Source organism: Antechinus flavipes, chromosome 2 (genome assembly GCF_016432865.1).
Source record: "Antechinus flavipes isolate AdamAnt ecotype Samford, QLD, Australia chromosome 2, AdamAnt_v2, whole genome shotgun sequence".
NCBI classification, from domain to species: Eukaryota; Metazoa; Chordata; class Mammalia; order Dasyuromorphia; family Dasyuridae; genus Antechinus; species Antechinus flavipes.
This window is the reverse complement of record NC_067399.1, coordinates 313,987,674-314,000,257: the sequence shown is the minus strand read 5'-3', so window position 1 is coordinate 314,000,257 and position 12,584 is coordinate 313,987,674. Positions and strand designations below refer to the sequence as shown.

General features: G+C 39.4%; 1 protein-coding gene across 25 annotated transcripts in view; it reads left to right on the top strand.

Annotated features, from left to right (window-relative positions):
* The window catches only part of NRXN3 (neurexin 3), a 2,067,316-nt gene that overhangs the window by 100,149 nt on the left and 1,954,583 nt on the right, over nt 1-12,584 (top strand). For all 25 annotated transcript variants that reach the window (XR_007950618.1, XR_007950617.1, XR_007950616.1 and 22 more), the window contains exon 2: nt 4,260-5,696. Coding sequence is in view for 22 of the 25 variants with exons in the window: in XM_051977495.1 (XP_051833455.1) it covers nt 4,988-5,696 (709 nt within the window). In the remaining 3 variants the exon portion in view is untranslated. The remainder of the gene's footprint in view (nt 1-4,259; nt 5,697-12,584) is intronic.

Here is a 12,584-nt window from a genome sequence, read left to right as displayed (position 1 = left end):
GTCAGGAACTCTCCAAAGAGGAGGCCTAGAGATTTATACTTGGTTGGCCCTATGCTGTTGAACATTTTAAGTGCTTTGGATAAAAGCATAGATAAAATATTTGTCAAATGTGCAGATGACATCAAGTTGGGTGGGAGGAATAGCTAACATAGTTGATGACAGAGTCCAGATCTAAAAAAATTTTGAGAGGCTGGTGCATTAGACTGAATCTAATAAGATGAAATTCTGTATGGATAATGGCAAACTTTTACATTTGGGCACAAAGAATAAATGTCACAAGTAGTAGATTGCATGGAATGGACAGACAAGAATTTTCTAAGGATAATTTGGGTTTTGGTGGACTGCAAACTCAACATGAGGTAGCAGTTTAATTGTGGCAGACATAAAAGTTCAAGTAATTTTTTTTAATATTTTATTTTATTTTATTTAATAATAACTTTATATTGACAGAATCCATGCCAGGGTAATTTTTTTTACAACATTATCCCTTGCACTCATCTCTGTTCTGATTTTTCCCCTCCCTCCACCCCCTCCCCTAGATGGCAAGCAGTCCTATATATGTTAGATATGTTGCAGTATATCCTAGATACAATATATGTTTGCAGAACCGAATAGTTCTCTTGTTGCACAGGCAGAATTGGATTCAGAAGGTAAAAATAACCCGGGAAGAAAAACAAAAATGCAGATAGTTCACATTCGTTTCCCAGTGTTCTTTCTTTGGGTGTAGCTGCTTCTGTCCATCATTTATCAATTGAAACTCAGTTAGGTCTCTTTGTCAAAGAAATCCACTTCCATCAGAATACATCTTCATACAATATCGTTGTCGAAGTGTATAATGATCTCCTGGTTCTGCTCATTTCACTTAGCATCAGTTCATGTATGTCTCGCCAAGCCTCTCTGTATTCATCTTGCTGGTCATTTCTTTTTTTTTTTTTTAATTTTTATTTAATAATTACTTTATATTGACAGAATCCATGCCAGGGTAATTTTTTTTACAACATTATCCCTTGCACTCGTTTCTGTTCCGATTTTTTTCCCCTCCCTCCCTCCACCCCCTCCCCTAGATGGCAAGCAGTCCTTTATATGTTGGATATGTTGCAGTATATCCTAGATACAATGTATGTTTGCAGAACCGAACAGTTCTCTTGTTGCACAGGGAGAATTGGATTCAGAAGGTATAAATAACCCGGGAAGAAAAACAAAAATGCAGATAGTTCACATTCGTTTCCCAGTGTTCTTTCTTTGGGTGTAGCTGCTTTTGTCTGTCATTTATCAATTGAAACTCAGGTCTCTTTGTCAAAGAAATCCACTTCCATCAAAATATGTCCTCATACAATATCGTTGTCGAAGTGTATAATGATCTCCTGGTTCTGCTCATCTCACTTAACATCAGTCCATGTAGGTCTCTCCAAGCCTCTCTGTATTCATCCTGCTGGTCATTTCTTACAGAACAATAATATTCCATAACATTCATATACCACAATTTACCCAGCCATTCTCCAATTGATGGGCATCCATTCATTTTCCAGTTTCTAGCCGCTACAAATAGGGCTGCTACAAACATTTTGGCACATACAGGTCCCTTTCCCTTCTTTAGTATTTCTTTGGGATATAAGCCCAATAGAAACACTGCTGGATCAAAGGGTATGCACAATTTGATAATTTTTTGGGCATAATTCCAGATTGCTCTCCAGAATGGTTGGATTCGTTCACAACTCCACCAACAATGCATTAGTGTCCCAGTTTTCCCGCATCCCCTCCAACATTCATCATTATTTTTTCCTGTCATCTTAGCCAATCTGACAGGTGTGTAGTGGTATCTCAGAGTTGTCTTAATTTGCATTTCTCTGATCAATAATGATTTGGAACACTCTTTCATATGAGTGATAATAGTTTCAATTTCATCCTCTGAAAATTGTCTGTTCATATCCTTTGACCATTTATCAATTGGAGAATTTCTTATAAATTTTAGTCAGTTCTCTATATATTTTGGAAATGAGGCCTTTACCAGAACCTTTAAAAGTTCAAGTAATCTTAAGCTACATTAAGGGTATAGCTTCTACTCTCCCCTTGTCAAATGTCATCTAGAGTATCATGTTCAGTTTGGGGTGCTGCAATTAAAGGGGACATTAAGCTGTAAAATTTCTAGAGGAGGACAGTTAGGCTGATACAAAGCCTTGAGTCTCTGTCATATGGTGATTGCATAAATTTGGAATGTTTAATTTGGAGAAAAGGATATTGGTAGGGATTGGGGGAATGGTAGCCATCTTAAAGTATCTGAAAAAGTATAATATGGAAGAAGAATAAGATTTAATCTTTTTGGCCTCAGAGGACATAACCAGATAAAATGGCTGGAAGTTGTAGAGTCAAATATAGGCTTAATGCAACAACAACAAATCCCTATAATTAGATTTGTCCAAAAGTAGAATGAGCTGCTTAGAGAAGTGGTGGATTCCCCACTTGTTGATTATCTTCAAACAGAGACTGAAGAACCACTTGCTGAGTATGTTAGAGTGAGGGTTTTTGTCATATTTAGATTATACTAGATTGCCACTGAGATCCCTTCCAACGCTCAAATTCTCTGATTCTGTTTTCTGGCTATTCTAAAATCATAAAAACTTGTGGCTTATGAATATTATTTGACTCATTTTTCTATCATTAATGAATAAATAGAATGCTTCTCTTTCTCTCTCTCCCCCCTTTTGTTTCTTTTCCTTCCTTCCTTCCTTCCTTCCTTCCTTCCTTCCTTCCTTCCTTCCTTCCTTCCTTCCTTTTTTCCTTCCTTCCTTCCTCCCTCCTTCCCTCCCTCCCTTCTTCCTTTCCCTCCTTCCTTTCTTCTTTCTTTCTTCCCTCTCCTCCTTCCTTCCTTCTTTCCTTCTTCCCTCTCCTCCTTCCTTCCTTCCCTCCGTCCTTGCTTTCTTCTTTTTTTTGTCTCTCCCTCTCTCCTCTTTTCTTCCCTTTTCCCTATCTTTCCATAAATCACAGAATATTTGTTGCCCTCTTTTTGGAAAAATTGTGGAGGGAAGAAATGATTAAATAAATTAAAACAAAGTAGGATCTTGATGTATTATAAAGATTGGCTACAATGATGTTGTTTCTTCTACTGATGCCAAGTCTTACTGCTTCTCCTATACCCTCTTTTTCCACTGGTCCACTTGCAGTGAAATTGATTTATTTCTGGAGGGATGATTCTTTTTATTTTATAGAGATATTTGTCTTTTTCTATGTCCATATTCCTGGAAGGTGTGACAACAGAATTTTTTTCAAAATATAATACCCAAAATGCACTAAGCTCTTTTGCTATATAAAGAAACTCTGTGATCAATAATTTTATTAACAACTGTTCCTTTTGTAATATCAATACTTATTTATCTGTTTTAAGAGTTTTTATGGAACACCAGTATTAGTTTCTGGTTTTAGTTCTACAGTGTCTTTCTAGGGAAACAAGGGATGGAGCAAAGATGTGTCAGGAAAAAAAATGTGATGGAAAAAAAGACAGGCGTAAAAAATTGAAAAAATAGGTATGATAACTATGAACTGGGAAAAAAAAAAACTGCTATGAAATATGCCACTGAATTCAAAGTATCTTGCTCACTATTGAGAATTGAGTTCTCATGGAGACTGAATTTGGATCAAAGCATAGTATTTTCACCATTTCTGTTATTGTTGTTGTTTGCTTCTTTTTTTTTCTTTTGGTTTTTTTTTTCCCTTTTTGATCTGATTTTTCTTGCACAGCATGACAAATATAGAAATATGTTTAAAAGAACTGCACATGTTTAAACTATGTCAGATAGTTTGTTATCTTGAAGAAGGGAATGAAGGGGAAAGAGGGAGAAATATTTGGAACACAAGGTTTTGCAAAAGTGAATATTGAAAACTATCTTTGCATGTATTTAGAAAAATAAAATACTTTTAAAATGGGGGGGGGATGTATATGAAACAAAGACTTGAGTTCAGTGAACATCTTGGAGCAAAATTCTCCCTGTACAACTTCTCCTACACCCCAGAGAGATGAATTAAAGAGAGTATCATTATAGATTTTGAGAATAGCCAAGCCAAAACTTCTGATTCACAATGCAATAATATAGGTGCTAGAAACATTACCACTTGATTTGAAATATTGAGAGTTGGTCATGGTGATGGTAGGGCAGTAGGAAGGATGTGATATACTTCTAGAAAATTTTACTAAACATTGCTTTTCTTTCTTTTTTTTCTTCCCCTCTCCTTGCCCCCTGCCAATCTCTCCCCCTCCCCCACAGGTTCTGCAGGAATTTTTCTTGGAGCCTTTCTGAGTGCTGGGGGGTGAGTTATGGACTGGATTGCTTTTGGCACCCACCATGAAGCCTGAATCTGCTTCTGCTCTCCTAGGAGCTGTGCTCTGCCTGAGCTCTCCGCTTTGCTCGACCCTCATCCATCTGGTCTCCCGCCACTAGGAGTTAGATCTCCAGGATTGGTCCTTGTCCTGCCCTTCAGTCTGCTCACCTCACTGCTCCTCCTTCCAACATTGTTGCTGCCATTAGTCCAGCTTCCCAGTGACATCTGGGGTTTGAGTAGCATAGGGACCCTTTTTGAGGGAAGAGCATTTCCTGAAGGATTCCCCAAACCCACTGTGTTTCTTCTCCTGGAATCAAGGCCTCCGGATCTACATGGATAGCTGAGATCTTTTCTTGGAGAGGAACAACTTCCTTTCCTCCACTCTTTCCTGCTCTCCTCTCCCTCTGTTGCCCCTTCCAACTCCTCTCTTTTGTTCTCAAAGGATTTATTGGTTATATCTGTTTCTGATATTTGGCTGGTGTCACATACACAGTGTCTTTTTCCCTCTCTCTTTGCATCTTATTTTCGCCCTCTTGTGTTCTATCTTATTCTCTTTCTTCTATTTGGTATTCTGTTTATTATCCACAGAGTCATACTCCCTCTTCCCCGAGCTTCCCCTCCTTTCCCTCAGCCTAGTTCACCCACAGCTTTGTACCCAACCCCAAGAGCAGCCATGGGCTTCACCCTGCACTCGATCTACTTCACTCTGAAGTTCAGTGTTCTGCTTGGCTCCCTGTTGGGGCTGTGCTTGGGCCTGGAGTTCATGGGCCTTCCGAACCAATGGGCCCGCTACCTCCGCTGGGATGCCAGTACTCGAAGTGACCTGAGCTTCCAATTCAAGACCAACGTTTCAGCTGGGTTGCTTCTCTACTTGGATGATGGCGGCGTCTGCGACTTCCTCTGCCTCTCGCTGGTGGATGGTCGCGTCCAGCTCCGTTTCAGCGTGGACTGTGCTGAGACGGCCGTGCTGTCGGACAAGCAGGTCAATGATAGCAGCTGGCATTTCCTTATGGTGAGCCGTGACCGAATGAGGACTGTCCTTGTGCTGGATGGGGAGGCCAGGCCTGGGGAGGTCCAGCCTCAGCGGCCCCACATGGATGTGGTCAGTGATTTATTTGTTGGAGGGGTCCCAGCTGACATAAGGCCCTCTGCCCTGACCCTGGAGGGTGTGCAGACCATGCCCACCTTCAAGGGATTTATTCTGGATCTTAAATATGGCAACTCTGAACCTCGTCTTCTGGGGACCCAGGGGGCCCAGGTAGAGGCTGAGGGTCCTTGTGCTGAAAGCCCTTGTGAGAATGGTGGAGTTTGTTTCCTTCTGGATGGCCACCCAACCTGTGACTGCTCCGCCACTGGCTATGGCGGCAAGCTCTGCTCCGAAGGTAAGGCTGCCCTTCTTCCATCTCAGCCCAACCTCAGAACTCTTCCCCCTCTGCCCCCACCACCCACATACACACACAACCATTCCTTATTTTTACCACAGACTGACCAATTTGATTTCAGAAGGCTCCAGTTGGTGTAGGTAGAGGGAAGGAAATGGATCTGTTCTGTAACATCCATTTCCTTGTGTTGTAAGTTGAAGAGCCTTATCTCCAAGGAGAAAGTGGTGGGAGTTTGCAATTTCTTATCTTCCTGGGCAGCTGCCCCTGTGGCATCCACAGGACTGACTAGAATGAAGTTTAAAGTCTGAAGAATCACTGTCTCACAAACTAGGGATCTCATCCTGGGTCTCATTCCTCAGAAAGCAAACTGGAATGGACTATTCATGTCTCTCATTCCCCTAAAGTGAATACCCAGGGTTCCCATGATCTAAGATTTGCCACTAGTAAGAAGACAAGAAATAAATTTCAGAGCAGCTACTCCTGTCCCCTTTTGAACCATGAGCATCTGGAAATGAAAAGAAAACTCTCATCCTTGCTGTCTCTATAGTTCCTGTGGAACTTTTTATTCAGAGCATCAAAAAAATAGAGGTGAACCTTGAAGGAGGAGCAGGTTTATAAGGCCTCACTGAAGCTCCCATGAATGTGAATAGTAATTCTCTTTTTGGACATCCTGGTGGTTGTTAAGTGGCTATAAGAGGCCACTGATATGGTGTCTTTCTATTCCCAGCTGTTAACCCACATTTTTTTTTTTTTTTTTTTTTTACAAAAGCTACTGTTTATATCTGGGGTGTCATGTCCTCCCTCTTCTCACATGAAACAAAAGTATAGGACTGGATTGACAGTTCAATAATTTATGTAACCAAGGAGTCTAGGAACACTCTGCAAACCTTGAAGAATTTTCTGAAATATGAGCTGTGGCTCAAAGAACAGATAGGTATACTTGTTTCTATTGTTGACACCCTGAAGCATGTGGTTCAGGTTTCATAATCTACTCTTAAAACAGAGACCTAACTGTTAATTTGCCTTGGAAGTTGATCTGGAGAAATGACTTGGATTTTAAGTTTGTCAATTTTTCCATCCCCAAAATATAGTATCAATGGGTCTGTGGTAGTGAAGCTTTTTTACTTTGTATCTGCTAACTAAGAGTTCTGTCTTGGGGATTAACTAGAAAGATCAGTAGGATAGACTAAGTATTTCCTGAAGCCTGTCTTCAAGGGCATATGGGAAGGAAGAACCAGAAATTAATTCCCCTTGGTTTTAATGAATCCCTTCAAATGTGTGGTCTTTATGGCAATGTCCTGTTTTCTATAGTGGGGTGGAGGTATTGTCAGTGGAAGGACAGGTGAGAGGGACTGACATTTGTTTCTTACTGCTTAATGCCCAGGATATCCTCATTCAGGTGTAATCCCTATGCTTCACAACTTGGATTGATTTTTAAATTTGCCATTAGTTGCGTATCAAGCTTTGGTCTGGATGCTTTCTGGACAACTCCACCATGCTCAAAGCAAACTGCAATTGACCTGATTTTTTAAAAATCTAATTTTAAAATCTGTGTTTAGTTTACAGGTGACTTTCACACTGGAATATCTATAAAAGTAAGAGATCTTGTTCCTGGACTGTGGGTTCGCTGAATGAGAGCTTCCACAGTTTTCCTTTTCCTCATTTCTCTACTGGGTTTTACAGTATAGCTCTTTTTACATGGGTGGGATATGATAACTGATGGTAATGGATATATTTTCATTTTTCATTTCTAGAACCATCAGAAGAAGGGAATGGGAGAAAGTGTCAAGGGCAGCAACAATTTCACTGTTCCAAATTCCAAACCATACTAGGAAATGTGACAGTACAAATGTGTGAGAACAATGCTCGGAGGGCATTCTGGATCTGTCATTGGCTCCTAAGTCATCTTTAACAGTGGGCAAAGTTCTGTTCTAAGAGTCTAAAGATGGGTAAAATTCTCTGTGAAGACACTGACATGATCACTTATTTTTTCTTTTATCCAGAGGGATCTATTCCACCCTTGGAACTTGTTTTGAAGTACTGAAGTCTGGCATTCTTTCTTTCAAGGGAAAGGGTGTTTGCAAATGTGTAGTTAACTTGCTGATTATCCTTGATTGCATTTTTTGTGTTTAAAGGAACTCATTTCCTCTGGGCAGGTTTGGATCAGCACTTTTCAGCTGGATGGAATCTCTGCACTATGTATATGTACAATTTGTCTTTCCCTTTTCTTTTCTGTGTGTGTGTGTGTGTGTGTGTGTGTGTGTGTGTGTGTGTGTGTGTACATGCCCATGAGTGTTTTTCAGTCCTCAATGGAGTTTCTTCAGAGCAGATGGGATATAATTGATTTTTAATAGCTAAATGCAATATGTATATTTTAATAACGAGGTCTTTCGACAAAGTTCAGACCATTACATGGCTATTGATTGATACCTGTGTCTGTAGATGTCAAAACCACAACATAACTCATTCATCCTGCTGCTAAATAAACAACGAAACCAAGTGGAAACCACTTTGTAGCAAATTTGGTAGAGAGGAACAGGGGATGATAGCGTCTCAAAGGGAGGAGAGTGGTAAAGCTCACTGGTGACAATCTGGGGCCTATTGAGTCTAGTAATTGCAATAATGCTTACTCAATCACATCAGTGCATTGCATGCTACTAGAAAATATTCGTTTTTTTTCTCCACACAGTTAATTTTTAGAGACTGAGCTAGGGGAAATACCTCACGTGTAAAGAGTTCCTAAACACACACACACACACACACAAGTTGCTAAATGTCAAGCAGATCTGCATATAAAATTGAAAAATGTACTTACCTATACTTAGCTATTTCCTAAAGATAATGCAATAAAGCTGGGAAGATAGGAGGCATTGAGTTTTCATAAATTAAATATATCATTATACTGAAAGTCATCACAACCTAGTGGATAGAAGGCTGACTTCAGAACCCATGGTTCAAGTCCTACTTTAACCCCTACTGGCTTGTGACTGAATAAATCACCTAATTTCTCCTGGTGACCTATCCTGTGTTTAAGTTTATGGAACTGGCAATTGGCTGGAAGGGAGAAGAGTAATTCGGCAGCTGTGAATTTTTTTTTTCCCATTCTTATTTTGATAAGTGAAGTTCATTTTAATTAGATCAAATGTGATAATATTTATAAAGTTCTTAGCATGATAGGTACTTAATAAATACTTGTTCCCTTCTCTTTCTGCCTTGGATCCCTTTATAGCTTATATATTTATTTTCTACATTTATTCTGAGATGGGGACCTCAGATTTCAGTAGGTTGCCAAAAGTATCACAATAAAAGTTAAGAATTTATCTAAGATTACAAGTTACAGAGAAAGTAATTACTTGCATTGGTAAAAGGAGTTTCCTGATCCAAGAATTGCCTTTACTATTGAAAATAATGCAAGTCATAATCAAAATGATTGAAATCACAATTTCAGTCCTATTTCTAGCCTTACCATGTTCAAATGGGCAAAGCTCTTTTCTCTGGGAGTTGGTATTAGATACTGACTGCCCAAGTTTTCTTGTTCCCTGGAGAGGGGCATCTCCTCTTGCTTTTTCTGGGAACTAAACAGGGCAAGGAAGTTAGGGCCATCAGGGAATGAGGTAAACCTCTGCTTCACACCAAGAAGGCTAAATGAGTGGAGAAAGTTATAAGGCTTTTGGCAACTTCAGATTAATGTGGCTCTTGGCATGCTAGAGGTATGCTCTGTGGTCCATTAGCTTCTAGTCAGCCTGGCACTGTTCTTAGTGTGGTCCATTTGAATATCTTGAAGGGGGGGGGTGCCTCCTCCTTGCAGTGACCTCCAAAGTAGTTCTATACTTCAAAGAAATGAATCTACAGGAAAGAAGATCAGAAGGAGCTGTCATTTTGATATCTGGTTAAGTTTTTTTTTTTCTTAAAACTCATAATCATCTGGGTTTTTATTTACTATCTAATTTTTCCCAATTACATGTGAAAACAATTTTCAACATTTGTTTTTAAAATGGATTTCCAAATTCTTCCTCCCCTCACTCCCCCCTCATTGAGAATGCATGACAAAACATGTATAACCTATATTAAGTTTATACATGTTTTGTCATGCAAAACAGATTAGCTGTTTTTTCTACCAGTTCAGACTCAAAAGCCGGATACTCTGGGACTCTGGTAATTGTATGAGCAGATCTTTAACTTGGGGAATACTTCTTTAGGTTGGAATATTGTTCTGTATCTGATCTCTCTATTGCTTCCTGTATTTCTCCTTTTGGGCCAGGATAGTTGAAAGCATCGTGGGTAAAGATCAACACAAGCTTGCTAACTCAATTGCCAGTTCCATAAATCATTACTGCAGGAGCAGGAGGAGGCAAGACTCTGGATGCCCACCTTTTGAATTTTTATTGCCATAATGAAATAATTTGCTCCTCAAGACTGATTTGACTAACTGGAATGGAAATTTTGCTTGTCTGCTAAAATTCTTAATTTTTCTCTGTCATACAGAAGAATAAATGAAATGAAAGACAAAATGGTGGATAATCTCCTCCCCTCCCCCCCCCCCCCCCCCATCTTTTGGCTTTGTAATGACATCAGAGCTATGCACACTGCCAGAGAGATACATATACTCATTTTGCTTCTCTGCCCAGCCGTGACCTCTTCTTAGCTCTTTCCTTTGATTGGTGGTCATGTTCTTAGATAACTGACTGGCTAGCCTTTGGGGAAGGGTTTCCAGGTCATTGAAAATAATTGGCAAAGGAAATGATCACCCACTCATGGATAACTTAGAGTCTGTGTCATTGCCTTGAAACGGGCTTGATATTTATCGGGTCCCAAGCATCTTTTGTTATGAATGTGCATATTTTTGATTTTTCAGACATATGACAGATGTACAGTTTTTGTCCAGTATTCTGATGTGTTTTAATACTAGTTTTACTGAAATTTCTACCCATTGTGAAATTAATTTCTTATGGGCAAGAAAAAAAGATCAAAGATGCCTCCACTTTATTTTTCTCTACTCTTATATGTAGCAAGACATCCCATGTATAAAGTACATCCTTTTCTAAGTATATATTCCTTAGTGCATGTGTATATGTGTGTGTGTGTGTGTGTGTGTGCTTTTATGCATATTACTGAATATAGATTCATAAAAGCTTTTATAACTAGTTAAGAAGAAATCACCATATCATTGGATTGTTCATTCTTTCTTTCCAGTATTACCAAATTGAGAACTACAACCAGGATGCAATTTTAACATTTTTGGGGATCAAACTCAAGAAAGAAGAATGAATAAAAGCTGTTTTGTGGTTATTCTTTAAGCCTTTGAGTTTATCATTGCAGGGACATTTCACTAAAGAAACTCCCTTCATTGATGGCAGATTGACACCTTGTCTATAATGAATAATTTAAAATTTGCTTGGAAGTCTTAAGGGATTAAATGATTTGTTTGGGGTTGTGTAGTAATAATGTGTCAGAGGCCAGGTATGGATACTTAATAAATGTTTCTTCAATTGAGATTATCTGCTTCCAATCCAATTTAAGTCAGTCAACAAGCATTTATTAAGCATTTGCTATCTCTCAGGTCCTGTATTGGGCACTAGGAATGAGAAAAAAGGCAAAAAAAGGGATCCCTTCATGAGCTTATATCCTAAGGAGTGTAGGAGGAAAACTAGGAAAATAACTGCTGTGTATGTGTATGTATGTATACACACACACACACACACACACATACACATATATGAGGGTATATATACATATATATGTGTGTGTGTGTGTGTGTGTGTGTGTGTGTGTGTGTGTATGTGTGTGTAGTGGGTGGAAGGTAACCTCACAGGGGAGGCACTAGGAATGGGGTGGGAAGATGGGGTTGAATAAATCAGGATAGGTCTGCAGAAGGTAAGATCTGAGTTTAGTATAAAAAGATTCAAAGTCATTATAAAGTAGAGCCTAAGACTTGGAATTTAAAATACATGGCATGGGAGTGGAATAATTGCTGTTTGGGAGGGGGGTATATTTAGATGCCCAAGGTCACACAGGGACTAAGGGAGAGAGAAAGAATTTTAAATGAAGTCCCCTTGAATCCAAATCCCTCTCCATTTCCTTTTTGCCATAGTGCTTCACATACTACTTTCCTCCTTCCAAACCAAGAGTGCTTCTACTTTAATAAAGTGTTTCCTTTCCCCTTTGCTTCCCCTTTCACCTTTCCCATTGAGGCTGCTGGACTTGTAGTCAAGAAGACCTGAATTCTTATTCTGCCTCTGACATCTACTAGTTATGATTTTAGGGAAATCACCTAACCTGCCTCGGTTTCCTCATCTATAAAATAGGGATAATAATAGCACTTCCCTTCCAGGATTGCTATGAGAATCAAATAAAATATATCCTTTACAAACCTTGAAGCACTCTACAAATACTAATCATCATCATTATTATTATTCCTACTGCCTAACCCAGTAATTCAGAATCCTCTGGGACTATGACACAAATGCCTGTCCTAAAATATATATTATATATTGTAAAGTGAACTTTTTTGTTGTTGTTGTTGTAATCGAGAGAAATTTGAAATACTCTTTAAATAAATGGAGAACCTATGGATCTTTCATAAAAGCAGTACTCGGCCTGAATAGTCTTAACTCAGACCTCAATTACTCTTACACGTTTTTCATGCTAAATTCCAGCTGCCTATTAGTAGCAAGGCTATAAGGATTGGCCCAGTCAAATCAAAACCCCTGGTGCATTTGTATATTCCCACATTGTCCCGCTCTCTCACCTCCCCCTCATGCACACTTAGGCTCCTAATTGCAGCTGGCATTGTTCCTAATTTGTATGAATACTGAGTGGGCCCTGGCCAGGGTATGGGGGTAGGGAGAGGGAGATGAAGATGAAAATGGGGAAGGGGAGTGTGTAAAG